Source organism: Cryptotermes secundus, unplaced genomic scaffold (genome assembly GCF_002891405.2).
Source record: "Cryptotermes secundus unplaced genomic scaffold, Csec_1.0 scaffold31, whole genome shotgun sequence".
Lineage (NCBI taxonomy): Eukaryota > Metazoa > Arthropoda > Insecta > Blattodea > Kalotermitidae > Cryptotermes > Cryptotermes secundus.
In genome coordinates, this window is record NW_019743147.1 from 689926 (window position 1) to 704657 (window position 14732).

At 43.0% G+C, this 14732-nt stretch overlaps 1 protein-coding gene across 5 annotated transcripts in view; it reads left to right on the forward strand.

The window, feature by feature from the left end:
• LOC111873705 (protein NDNF) overlaps positions 1-14732 on the forward strand; it is a gene marked incomplete at its 3' end in the record, with an annotated part of 105625 nt that overhangs the window by 62090 nt on the left and 28803 nt on the right. For all 5 annotated transcript variants that reach the window (XM_023868639.2, XM_033755178.1, XM_033755179.1 and 2 more), the window contains 1 exon segment: positions 11187-11299. In XM_023868639.2, coding sequence (XP_023724407.2) covers positions 11187-11299 — 113 coding nt within the window.

The following is a 14732-nucleotide window of genomic DNA, read 5'->3' on the forward strand; positions in this document are numbered from 1 at the left end:
AAGAGCCTCGGGATCGAAACCTGGCCGCCGCGGTGGGAAGCCAGCGACTGACCTCTTGAGCTATGGTGCGGCCATACTTACTTACTTACTTACTTACTTACTTACTTACTTATTTACGGAGCTGAGCCCTTCTTGAGGAGAAGCCAAATCTACAGCTACTCAAGAATTTCCCAGCAATTTATTGAACCCGAAGGTTCATTGCCGTGTTCACAAGAGCCCTCCACTGGTCCCTATCCTGAGCTAGATCAATCCAGTCCATACCATCCCATCCTATCTCTCTAAGATCCATTTTAATATTGTCCACCCACTTACGCCTTGGTCTTCCAAGTGGTCTCTTTCCTTCTGGCAAATAAAAGCCTCTAATTTATGAAAACGGAGAAAGTAGATAGGAAAAGTATTTCAGTGAAATTAACGCAGACTGTTTGAATTCTCACACCACGTAATAATTCTTTCTACTGCAGACTTAACATCGACAAACCATCTTGCTTGAACCACAGAATAATTATAGAGTGTTTGGTTTATAACTTCGTGTAATTTTGGAGATGATAACTGACGTTACGGGGAAACCTGTTACCTTCAGGAAATAAATTGCTCACGGTGTAAGGGGAACGACTTGGGCGTCTTTACATATGAGTATTTATTTCTTCTGTAGATGTTACCTTGTTACCTCATAATTTTCTGCATTTGTATAAAAACGTCCTTACTCGGATGCTGTGTGAGTGAGGGTACGCTCGTGCTGAATACGGTACAAGGAATGGGGCAGCCACACAGAAAGACCAACCCCTTCTCCCGTCGAAGAGGAGGCCCTATTTCCAAACACGCGCATGGTCTTGGAACGAACAAAAATTTGGTCATGATTCTCCACGGAGCCCGAAACCAGTAAAAACTGTGCTGACAAGGACCAGCAGCAATTTACTGGTATGCTATATCATATGTATAGTTCGATAGAAAGTTACCAAACGTTTCTTAAGAACCTGCTGCCTCCATCTTCAGGGTAGAAGAGTCACATCCCGGAAGACAATTCTCTTCGCATTCAGCGCTTTAGAGAACCCCAAATCTCACACTGGCTCCAATTCGTCTTGTAAGAGCTTAATGCATAAAACAACTGTGGCATAAAGGAAGGATATCTGATATGCTCTGAAACCATGTAAACACGTGATCCAGCGTGTTTTAAACGTTGTCATATTTCCTCTCCAAATTTTATTCATAGCCTATTTGTATTACATTATTCTCTGCCGTTATTTATGTGGTTAGCACTGCTCCTTCGTGTTCAGGATGTCAAGGGTTCAAATCTCAGACCTGGAGACCGGCTATCAGGACTGTTTTTTCTTCCTGGCTGTTTCCCTCAGTGCCCCCTTGCTAATGACGGAAGAGTACGTACATGGACACTCCTTTCCACACCTCTGCAAATCTTTGTTTACTTCTCACCGCCGAGCAGACTGGTATAGTGGTAACACTGTAGACTTATAATTCAAGAGGTGCTCGGTTGAAATCTCGGGCCGGATAACGGCCAATTTGACTGAGTTGCATCGTAGCTTTCCTCAGTCCCTCCTAAAAAATTCGGGATATTATATTAATCAATATTGATTAGGGCACTAATAACCTAAATAACTAACTTCCTGGAGCTTGGCCCTCCTTTGAGAAGCCACCAGTTGACCAGCTACTTAAGAACTTCTCAATATTTTGTGGAAAGCGAATGTTCATTACCGTGTTCACAAGAGCCCTCCACTGGTCCCTATCCTCAACCAGATCAATTCAGTCCATATCACCCCATCCTGGTATCTTTCCTTGTGCCTTTCCCACCAGTATCCGACATGCATTCCTCCTCTTCCCAATTCGTGTTACATGTCCTGCCCATCTATCATTGTAATTATGCTTGGCGAAGAGCCGGTCACGGTAGCCGAGCGGTCTAAGGCATGTACTGTCTTCGCTCGATTGGAAACCGGGATCGTGGGTTCGAATCCCACTCAGGGCATGGATGTTTAGTTTGTGTGTGTGCGTTTTTCTGTGTTTGTCTACAGGTAGAGGCCTTGCGACGAGCTGATCGCCTGCCCAAGGAGTCCTACCTAATGTGTAAGATCTAGAAAAACCGAAGTGAACGGAGAAGTTCATGGAGGTAGGCCTAGGCCCACTGGGGCTGTAGTGACAAGAAAAAAAAAAATGTTGGAGAAGAGTACAAGTTATGAAGCTCCTCATTATGCAGTTTTCTCCAACCTCTTGTCATTTCATCTCTCTTCGGTGCAAATATTCTCCTCAACACCTTGTTCTCAAACACCCTCAGTGATTAGGGCACTACCCCATGCAAAGGGGCCTCACAGTACAGAATACACTGCATTGTGACTTGCACACTTGTTTAGGTTTACACTTGTGTTGTGTGTTAAAACTGAAGTGACCTTGTGCACGGCTCCAGTTACGTTGTAACCGCGCTGGCACTTCCCAGATGATGTAAAAAGAAACGTACGACAAGGCGACCATTTAACAGTCGAAACACGCCATGCGCATGCAAATTGAAATATTCGAGCAATTACAAATTAAAAAAGAAGAAAAAGATAACGAACATAAATAATCAATTTCTTTTTCGCTAATTTACCTGCCATTAGAACAATCCTATTCATGACGCATGAAACATCTAGGCTTAAATAAAAATATATATTTACGGACAAAATACAGCATGAGACAGGCCGAACGGATTCGCCTAGCGGTGGCTTTCGAGTCTCGTCTTCAAAAGCTATTCGGTTTGAATCCCAGTTGAGGAAACCGCCTAACATGACCGAGATATTGGTGGATCTGTTCAGTCTTTTTTAGCAAACGCCGAGATGATAAATGAATTAAGCCACGACCACTTCCTCCCAGATCTTTTCCGGTTATTAATTTCTCATTGCGTCATTCGACTCGAAGACCTGTATGGAATATCTACCAACAACGACCTCAAATAATGCACAAACATTTCACGATTTTTTTTAATTGCTAGTGAGGTGGGACTAAGTCCCTTGTACTGCGGCCACTTCTGGCCTATTGTACCAGCCCCAGATGATAGGTAGGATGACTGTGCAGCAATTGGTGGACTGAAGATTGGCAGGGGAAACCGAAGTACTCGGAGAACACCTGCCCCAGCGCCACTTTATCCACCACAAATCCCACTTTACCAGACCCGGGATCGAACCCGGGCCGCCGCAGTGGGAAGCCAGCGACTAACCGCTTGAGCTCTGGCGCGGCCTTCTCACGATGTTACTCTTACAGTTTTCATCGGAGTCACCCTCGACAGTAACAAAGTAAATAAAAACAAAATTTTAAAAAATGTGTATCTACACATACTTACTTACTCACTCATGGAGCTGAGCCCTTCTGGAGGAGCCGCCAATTCTGCAGCAACTCAAGAATGTCCCAGCATTTTATGGAAACCGAATGTTCATTGCCTTGTTCACAAGAGCTCTCCACTGGTCCCTATCCTGAGCCAGATCTATCCAATCCATACCATCCCATCCTATCTCTCTAAGATCCATTTTAATATTGTCCACCCACCTACGCCTTGGTCTTCCCAGTGGTCTCTTTCCTTCTAGCTCTCCCATCAATGTCCTATACCCATTCTTCGTCTCCCCCATTCGTGCTACATGACCTGTCCGCCTCATCCTCCTTGACTTCATAATTCTAATTATACTTGGAGAAGAATACAAATTATGAAGCTCCTCATTATGCAGTTTTCTCCAACCTCCTGTCACTTCATCTCTCTTCGGTGCAAATATTCTCCTCAACACCCTGTTCTCAAACACCCTCAGTCTATGTGTATCTACACATAATATTTGTAGAAAGTACTTTCCGGGCGAAGAGGCACGCAGTAGCGTAGTTGGATGAAGTCGGAAGGTCGTGCGATCCAATCCGTATGAGGTGGATTTCATCAATTGACCAAATCCTTCCGGCCGCACTATGACCCAGGGGTCGACTCAGCCTTTACCAGAAATGAGTACCAGGAATATTCTTTGGGGTAAAGGACGGACGGCGCGTAAGGCTGACAACCTTATCGCCATCTGTGAGCCGACTGTTCAGAGAAAACATGGGATCCTCAACATCTCACAACCTCATGGGCCTCCACGTCCTGTTACAGGAATACCTTTACCTTAGCTTACGTTAATTTTCCGGGGAGGGAAGAACACTGACACTGAGAGCAGAGTAAGGCAAAATTGTCCCTGTGCTTAACTAATTAAGCACTACGCCATGAAGGCGTATGGGGGAGCGGATGTGTAGATCCACATTTTCTTGACCTCGGCACTAGCTGGAGGTGAGTGGTAAGCTTCACGCCCCGGCTGCTTTACCCCCGGGGGATTGAGCCCTTGCTACCCATTTAGTAGGAGACTGGGTGGACCCTAGAGCCGGGCTGGACGCTGTGGAGAAAAAAAATTCGTGACCCTACCGGGACTCGAACTCCAACCCCTCATTCGTCCAGGCGCTATACCGACTAAGCTACTCCGGTTCCTGCGAGAACACAGTGCTAAGGGTAATATTTGGACCTACAGGGCAGAGAGAACTGTGTAATGAGCAGCTTCATAATTTGTACACCCCGCCAGATATCAGAATAATAGTATGATGAGTGAGAAAAGAAATGCATACATAATTTTGGTAGGAATAGCTGAAACACCACTTAGAAGACACAGGCACAGATCGAAGGATACTTAAGTGGCTCCTCAAAAAGAGAAAGAAAGAAAGAAAGAAAGAAAGAAAAAGAGAGAAAGAAAGAAAAGATGCGAGGATGTGGACTGGAATCAGTTGACTCAGGATAAGGACCATTGTCGTGTTCTTGTAAGTGCGGAGAACTTCAATGTTTTCGTGGTGTTATGCTTTGAGTTCACGGAGGGCAGCTAATCTCAGAGACAAGATACGGATTCAGGATATCCTGAAAAGGGAAAGGGAGTTAGATACGACACCAAGGCGTCTTCAGTCCAAAATATAATAAGTAGAATATAGAAAACCATAATTTTGCCTATGGGTTTTTATGGATGTGAAACTTGTTCTGTGGCAACAAGGGAGGAACATAGGCTGAGGGTGTTTGAAAACGCAGTCCTGAGGAGAATATTTGGACCGAAGACAGATGAAGTGACGGGAGATTGGAGAAAACTGCATAATGAGGAGCTACATAACTTGTATTCTTCTCCAAGTATAATTAGGATGATCAAAGGGGATGTGACAGGTAGTTCATGTAGCACGAGTGGGGGAGAAGAAGAATGCTTATGGGATATTGGTGGGAAAGCCAGAAGGAAAGCTATCACTAGGAAGACTAGGACGTATGTGGGTGGACAATATTAAAATAGATCTTAGAGTGATAAGATGGGGTGGTATGGGCTGCATTGATATGGGTCAGGATAGGGACAGTAGAGGGCTCTTGTGAACACGGTGATGAACGTTTGAGTTCCATAAAATGCTGGGAAGTTATTGAACAGGTGCACAACTGGCGGCTTCTCAAGAAGAGCTCAGCTCAATGAAGTCTGCTTCCTTCCTTCTTTCCAAATTAGTCTCTCTCTCTCTCTTCCTGCATGTCCTTCTCTTCCCTTTCTCTGTTTCTTTCAGTTCCTTTCTTTCTTATTTCTCCGCATCTTATTTCTGTAATTATTCCTTTTCTTTAAGAACTGTGTGTTCAACAAATTCAGCCGCGAATGGCTGCCTGCGAAACCTGGGAAAGATGTAGCAGTAACCAAATAGAGTGACCAAGGCTACAGCTGTTTCAGAATGCTTTCAATGCACGTTCGCATTCTACTCACCGCTTGGCATATTCGTGCGGTCTGTCCCTAAGCATGAAACAACTGCAAACCATCGAAATGAACTGTGGAGTTCTAATATAAGACACATTCCTACTTTTTCGTCAAAGAGCAGTCACAGTTTTACAAGATTAGCTACACGTGTCTATGCGGGTAATTTGCTGAATGTTTATAATTTACTTACTTCTTTTATTGCTAGTGGGGTGGGACTAAGTCCCTTCTACTGAGGCCACTTCTGGCCTATTGTACCAGCCCCAGATGATAGGTGAGGGTGATTGTGGAGCAATTGGTGGAATTAAGATTGGCAGGGGAAACCGATGTACTCGGAGAAAACCTGCCCCAGCGCCACTTTGTTCACAACAAACCCCACTTGACCAGACCCGGGATAAAACCCTGGCCGCCGCGGTGGGAAGCCAGCGACTAACCGCTTGAGCTATGGCGCGGCCTGAATGTACATTATAGTAGCTTTTCTGAGAAGTAGTGGGTCTGGAACGGGGTCCACCCAACCTCGTGAGGATAATTGAGGAGCTATTTCAAGGAAATAGCGACTCCGGTCTAGAAAACCGAGATTAACGGCCGTGGGGATCCGTTGCGCTGACCACGTGATACCCTCTATTCGCAGACAAGTGGCGGTCGCTCGGTCGGTATAATTTGCTTGCGGATTATAGTCCAAGGAGTTTTCTTGTACATTATAGTGCTAAGATATCTCTTCTTCATGATTCTAATAGTGAATGGGGTTTACTTAAGGTAATAAAAGCATAAGAATTTCTTAAAAAATAACGTATTATAGAAGGTGACACCGTGTAATTTTGTAAAATTTTCGAAGTCGAAGAGTAAGCCAAGCAGCAGTCAGCATGAAGATGAAGATATCTCTAAAGTAGAAGACAATTACGAGTACACTACTCCGAAACATCGAAGAACATCTGACTACATCACTCCTCACAGTTACCGGCATGAGAACCTCAAATCGAACAAAATACAGTAAAACTTGGTTATAGCAACATCGGTTTCTGCGACACCTTTTCTATTGCGTCAAATATTCAATGGTACGAACTAATTCCTCATAAAGCAACTGTTTTTATACCTTGCTTAGTACGACATGCACAAATGCATCAACCTCGTATGTAACGTCATTTTCATTCCTGAATTTCTCTGATATCGTGGGAAAGTTCGATGTGTCTGCCCACCCTCACTTTCTCTACTTGCTGACGTGACTGTCCTGGAAGAATACGACCGCGGGCTGCAAGAGGAGCGTGGGTTTTATGCGAAAACAAGGGTGTGGGGTGGGACTGCGTGAATAGTGCAAGAGGACGTGGCAGGTTGTTAACTGCATTCCTTTCCTAGAATCTCGTCTAACAGGACCTCACATTGTCTACTTACCCTATAGTGTTCCTGCCTAAACCCAGAGAAGTGCAGTAGCGAAAACATGGCAATGAAAAGGAAAGTTTTAAGCATTGAAGAGAAAGTTAAAGTGATTCGTGAAATAGAAAATGGAAGGAAAAAAGCTGATGTATGCCGCGAATTTGGTTTGGTGAATTCTACAGTACAAACGATATGGAGAATCCATATTAATTCCACGTTAATGTTACGTTAGTCTGTACTTAACTACGTATTTCACTAAAAAATGCAACATTTTAACTCGGTTTTTGGTAGATTTTTACGTGACTAACATAAGGCTACTGTGGAAGTGCCCATTTCGGTTACAACGACATTCGTTTATAACGACACTCTTTTTAGGTCCCTTTGATGACGTTATAACCAAGTTCTACTGTAATTTCTTCCGTAATGGTCGCATGACTTCGGCCCTGATGTCTTTGTTGTGTGAAATGTGGAAAGACATATTTAAAAACACTCGCATTAATCAGTGCTTTGCTAAAGCTTGGGTTTCCTCGGGTAGCGGTACCGTAATCAAGCGGCCGTAATATGACGGTGAATGACGTAATTAAACGTTACCATGCAAACAAAGGAACATGGTTTCCTAGAAATTGTTGCTGGTCAACGCTTTCTAGGAAACCATGTTCCTTTGTTTCCATGGCAACGTTTTAGTGACGTCATTCACCGTCATATTACGGCTGCTTGATTACGGTACCGCTACCTGAGGAAACCCAAGCTTTAAGGTTACCAGTTTCATGCTACTTATAGGAGAGCTTCATGTTGGGGCTCTAACGAATTGAAAACCTGAAGGAAACAATGGCACACTAAACGTAGAAATGTTACGACACAATTTATTGTACTATTAGACTGCACTTACATTACTGACATGTTCTGCCTAAGTTTAGTTCTGTAAATAGCAGAAGTGCTATGTCGGATCTCATATTTATTTGAATAGCCTTTTCTACAATTCTCAAGATTTCAAAGATCAGCCAGAACTCTGTATATTTGTACAGACGGTTTTAGTCCGAAGAAAGGAGAATGTTCATAAACTGACCATCACTTGCAATGGTTATCTTGGCAACCACCATATGATGTCATTGTTCGAAGTAATAAGCAATCCACACCATATATATATATATAGTTGAGCCTGGCTCAGGAACTTGTCTGGGCCCATTTGTCTGCTTGAACCGTCTCTGAAGTTTCCTCAACATCCGAAGGTGACGTAGATCGCTACGTCATCATTAGAGAGTTGCTAGATACTATTCGCGACCTACGACGGGAAACAAATCGTCATACATAAATGAAATTTCATGTGTGACGTTGTCCATCCAAAGCATGACGTACTGTCAGATGTATTTTAGACGCACTATAGTAGATATGAAATTTCTGTTATTTCCATAGAAGCGGAAATTAAAAAAAAAAAAACTCCGTGACCTTCAGCCCGCAAGCGAACTATACCCACCGAGCAACCGCCGCTTGTAGACGAAGTTAGTGCCAACTTTTGCGGATAGAGGGTGTCACTTAGTGACACCCTCTAATGGATCCCCACAACCGTTAATCTCGGTTTTCTAGACCCGAGCCGCTATTTCCTTGAACTAGCTCTTCAATTATCTTTATGAGGCTCAGTGGACCCCGTTCGAGACCCGCTACTTCTCAGAATATCTGGTAGCGCCGGAAATTGAACCCGGGACCTCTGTATCTGTAGGCAGGAACTCTGACCACTAGACCACAGAGGAGGTATTCCCACAGGAGCGTAAATTAAAACATTATTCAATTTGAAATTACCTGTATTATGGGATGTGGTGCCGTGTAGTCTCGTAGATATTTATGGACGTTCTGGAGGTACGTGTTGCTTCCATCTTCAGAGTGGGAAAGTCAGCAAATATATAAAAGAATGCCCCGCGTCAAGTCCCAGAAGTCATTGTAAGTAATTCAAATCTCATAGATTTTATTTTGCATGCACAATATGCATCTCACTGTTCCGCACAAACATTATTAGTCATCCTGTCTCTACTTAAAATACAGCATTTCGGGGACTGGATTCTGTTTCCATCCTCAGGTAAAATTTAATCAGTTGGACCCAATTGATAGGGTATACAAGTAAATTTTCCCACACAATCAACACATGAAAATTTGGGTTTTTTATTTTTGGAGAATTTCTCTCCAGTGGCGATTTCTATTCTGATAGTTATTCGGTGCAAGGTCTCATACGTGTGGACTTTTTAAATATATTAATATAAGTCTTAACTCTCGCAGGCGGTTCGTGCTGTGCTTGGTTTGTATACTCTATCTGTTGTTGGTACATATGTCCGGAAATAGGGACTGGCTTTATCGATTGGCCCAACTGAGTAAGTTTTACATGAAGACGGAGGCAGAAACCAGTCTACAAAAATGATTTTAATAAAAACAGGACGATGGATAATGTCCAGAAAAATAATATTTTTAGTAATATACCAGCTGTTGGTCTATGCCTATGATGGGAATCTACTGGGTGATAATGTAGATACCATAAAGAAAAACACACAAACTTTAATTGACGCAAGTAAAGAGGTTGGTCTAGAAGTAAATACAGAGAAAACTAAGTATATGTTGCTGTCTCGTCACCAAAATGCAGGGCAAAATCATGACATAAAATGGGAAACAGATGTTTTGAAAATGTGACACAGTTAAGATATTTGGGAACAACGATCACAAATCAAAACCGGATTCAGGAGGAAATTAAGAGGCGACTGAACTCGGGTAATGCTTGCTACCATTCAGTCCAGAACCTTTTGTCTTCTCGTCTGCTATCTAAAACATAAAAATTAGAATATACAAAACTATAATTTTGCCTGTGGTTCTGTATGGCTGTGAAAATTGGTGTCTGACATGAAGGGAGGAACATACACTGAGGGTGTTTGAGGAGAATGTTTGGCCCAAAGAGAGATGAAGTGACAGGAGGTTTGAGAAAACTTCATAATGAGGAGCTTCATAACTTGTACTCTTCTCCAAATATAATTAGAATGATCAAGTCAAGGAGGATAAGGTGGGCAGGACAGGTAGTACGAATGGGTGAGAAGAGGATTGCACATAGGATATTGGTGGGAAAGCCAGAAGGAAAGAGACCACTGGGAAGATCAAGGCGTAGGTATGTGGACAATATTAAAATGGATCTTAGAGAGATATGATGGGATGGGATGGATTGGATTGATCTGGCTCAGGATAGGGACCAGTGGAGGGCTCTTGTGAATACGGTAATAAACCTTCGGGTTCCATAAAATGCTGAGAAATTCTTCAGTAGCTGCATAATTGGCTTCTCTTCATGAAGGGCTCAGCTTGATAAATAAGTAAGTAATATACCATTGTCACAATTTTTTTTATTTCATTGTTACGTGATCGATGTGAACATCTCGAAGTGGTAAGCGTACTATATTCTGAGGTGTGACACCGTTTAGACTGGCAGAACTTACTGACAATTCAGATGAATGTACTGCCTCCATCTTCGGGGTCGATTTCTTGCTTGCTGGACTTTCTTTTCTATCCTGAAGATGGATGCAGCACGTTCCTCTATAGTTTAGAGTCAAGGCCTCTCATTTTCATTTTCAAACAGTTGGCAGCGCTCAGAAGGCTGGGACCGACGCAACCAAAACCCCAGCAAAAGCCTACTTCCAATCCTACATGAAGCGTGCAAATTTTCGCTGGGCCAAGTGCGCTGCATCATAGGGATGCTACTTTGAAGAGGAGAGTCTTGATTTAGACAAATAATTGAATCAATTATTTTTACAAAATCAATCTCATTTTTTGTTACCCACCTCGTAAGCGCAATACGAATCTTCTCAACTGTGAAAACTCCAAATCTTTTATATGATATGAACCTACACGAATTTCCTTGGCAGGAATCGAACCAACAAATCCCTGAGTTTCAGACTTTATAAGATCGATCACTAACAACGTGTCATGTAGGAACCCTTCCGGCCTCTCACCAGACTCCTTACACACTCTCCACTCCCTTCATTTTCAGTGGTACTGCAGAAATGCTTAATGCTGTGCTTGTTCTTAATAATGAAGACCCTTTCCTCTGCGCAGGTTCTTCTTCCTACATGAGCGAGAGCAGAGCCCTCTGTCACTCACACTCACTCCCTGCACATCGAGCGTGTTGTGGAGCGTCCGCTACAGGAACCAGAACGACACAGGAATATGTAAGTATCACCGACTTCCTCACATGGACCTGACTAGAACGCATTTCTTCACGGCTAAATTAGCACGCTCACTTCATCACATGAACCTTAGCACCATTCAACCACTTCCTCACGGGAACATAAGCACGCTCACTCCATCTCACGAACCGCAGTACCACTCACTTCCTCACGGGAACATAAGCACGCTCGCTAACATGAACCTCAGTACCACCCGCTGATTTGCATGAATCTCAGTACCAGACATTTCGTCACCCGAACCCAGTACCACCCACCCCATTTCGTGAACATTGGTACTAGTCCAGCCCTCACATTCTCCTGACCACTCCAATATATATGGACGTGATCACCAGATCGCTGTCTCCGGAAAAAGAAACAAGACAGAGATGGGCATAAAAGTGGAGCGTGCTCTTGGGTCTTAGAAGGAACTCGGTTGACCTGTTGTGAGGTGAAGTGTTTCGCTCCATTCATCGCAAGGCTGAGCAGCATAGCCAGACACAGTTGCATGCATTATCTAGCCTTGGAATCTGCATGTTACCGAAATATCACCACGAGACAATTCCCAAAGAGCAAAGTGTCGTAACGCACCTCATGGTATTTTGAAAAAAAAAGAAGGTGAAATGTCATTCCAGAGGAAAGAGAACGTCGCCTCCTTGTCCGAACCGTATGCACGAATGGTCTAAACATAGGTACAAGCAAGTGCGCAAACAAAGGAGTTCATCCGCACACACGGGAGGCTTTGGTTCATATCCATCCTAGGCTAGTTCGTTATTCAATTGTTTTTCGATGTCATATGAACCGCTATAGATGAGACACGGGAAGAAGTGTGAGAAACATGAGACCGCGCGGCCTATCTTAATGGGCTCTGGCAAGCTGAGAGAATATCAGCTGTGACAGTTCTCGTATTGTAGCATCCTGTTGCACTCTTCCATTTTTACTATAAATCTTATTTTACACTCTTGTGTATAACTATTTATTTTAAATTTTAAATTTTAAACTTAAGTTCTTTTAAAGGTTTTCAGTTAATAAGTAGTTGCACATAAGACTGTAAAATAAAATTTATAATAAAAATGTGATAGTTAGTATCCAGTAACTCATAACATATCGTTAAATAGAGTCAAATATCACCCGGAAATTGATTGTCATATTTCGTGGTTTTCTTCAGGTACTCGTGGAAAATGTCGAAATTCTAAGTTCCTCTCGAAATTTCTGTTCTTCTAAATAAGGATGCTGTGTAATCTGAGAGGCGGGTACCAGGATTCTACCTCCAATTCACTATACATTCACATTAGGTCACCTCATTCGAAGCTAAATATCCTCTGTAATTGAAAATGCGTTATTAAAAAAGATCGTGACAGTGCCATAAAATGAGCTACCACTTCCGCCGGTTCATCGTCCGTTACCATAGTGACGCAATGTGGGAAGCTTTAGGTTATCAAGATTACTTTCTTCTGGGATGTGACGCCATGAAGTCTCGTAGATGCGTCCCAAGATTTGGGAGGAGCCTTCTATCTTCTTGTAGGATTTTACGTTCTCACAGGGGTAGTTATAAAGATCTTCTAGGATTTAACGCCGTGTAGTTCACTGGAAGTCAACCGACGTTTCAGAGGAACATATCACCTACATCTTCAGGGTTGAAGAATAAGCCAAGCTCTGTTTACAACTTACTTCACGCTGGTTTCTTGCTTCACTTATTCTTCATGGCACAATGGAATGCCAATGGCCTACAAAATCATCAAGAGGAAATAAAAATATTCCTAAAGATGAACGCTATAGATATCCTCCTAATCAGCGAAACCCATTTCACCGACAAAAGTTATATCAACATAGAAAACCTACCAAACCAACCACCCCGACGGCAAAGCGCATGGAGGAACAGCAATCATAATCAAAGAAACTATAGATCATTTCGTCCTACACAAGTACGAAGAGCCACACATCCAAGCTTCCTCAATCAAAATCACAACTTTCCCTTACCCCTTCACCGTTACCGCGATCTACTGCCCCCTCGATTCAACCTTAAGAAAACCCACTATGAGACCTTCTTTCGCACCCTGGGGAACCAATTTACAGCTGGTGGTGACTTCAACAGCAAACATACCTTCTGGGGATCAAGGCTCACCACCACAAAAGGAAGAGAACTACACGGGACAATCACTGACAACTGCTGCTGATGCATATCTACCGGCTCTCCGACATACTGGCAAACAGATAAGGAAAAAATTCCAGATCTACTGGACTTCTTCGTAACAAAAGGCATTTCCCAATCCTACATAAACATCACCGCAAGTCTAGATCTGACCTCCGACCATACTCCTATCATAGCAACATTACGCACAATAGTACTCCCAAAAAAATCCAAGCCCAAGCTCCATACTTCCAAAACAAATTGGGAATTATTCCGACAAATCATAGAGACCAACACAACACTAAACACCAAATTGAAGGACCCAACCGACATAGAAAGAGACTACAAACATTTCATAAACCTATTACAAGAAGCAGCCAAAACAGCAACCCCTACATTCCAACATACCCCCACCCCTAACGACATCCCAGTAAGGACAAAAAAATTAATTGCCGAAAAAAAGAAGAGCAAGATCACTCTGGCAAAAACCCCATTCCCCGGAAAACAAATGAAAACTCAGCCAACTCAGCAACAAACTAAAACTACAACTGCAGGACTTATGGAATACATCCTAAGAAAAATATACCGCAAACCTCTCCAGACAAGACAACTCTATCTGGAAACCCATACGGAACAAAAGACGACCAACACCAGTTACCCCACCAATATGAAAGTGCACGACTCCTCCAAGCAAATGGGCAAGAAGCGATCAAGGGAAAGCTGAATTGTTTGCAGAACAATTACAAGAAGTATTCACCCCCCAGGACAACCTACCACTGCAGGAAGTAGATTCAAAGCTCAACGAAACTATGCAAAGACCCACACAACCAAAGCATTTCACGCTAAAGGAGATACACACAGCAATAAACACACTAAAACCCAAAAAAGCACCAGGACTAGACCTAATCACCACCGAAATTCTAAAACAACTACCAAAAAAAGGACGACTCAAACTCCTATACCTACTCAACGCTATTCTCCGATTAAACTACTGGCCCCTCCCGCTCAAACAGCCCAAATCTTAATGATATTAAAACCTGGAAAAACCCAACCGACGTATCCTCATACCGACCAATAAGTCTCCTACCAATAATAGCAAAACTCCTTGAAAAACTACTTCTCAACAAAATCAACCAAGACTCAAATCCAGCAAGCTGGACCCCAGACCACCAGTTCGGATTCCGCAGAGCGCACTCAACCACTCAACAAAGCCATCGCATCCCCAATACCATATGTCAAGCACTGAACAAAAACCAATACTGTACTGCAGTATTCCTAGACATAGCCCAGGCTTTCGACAAAGTCTGG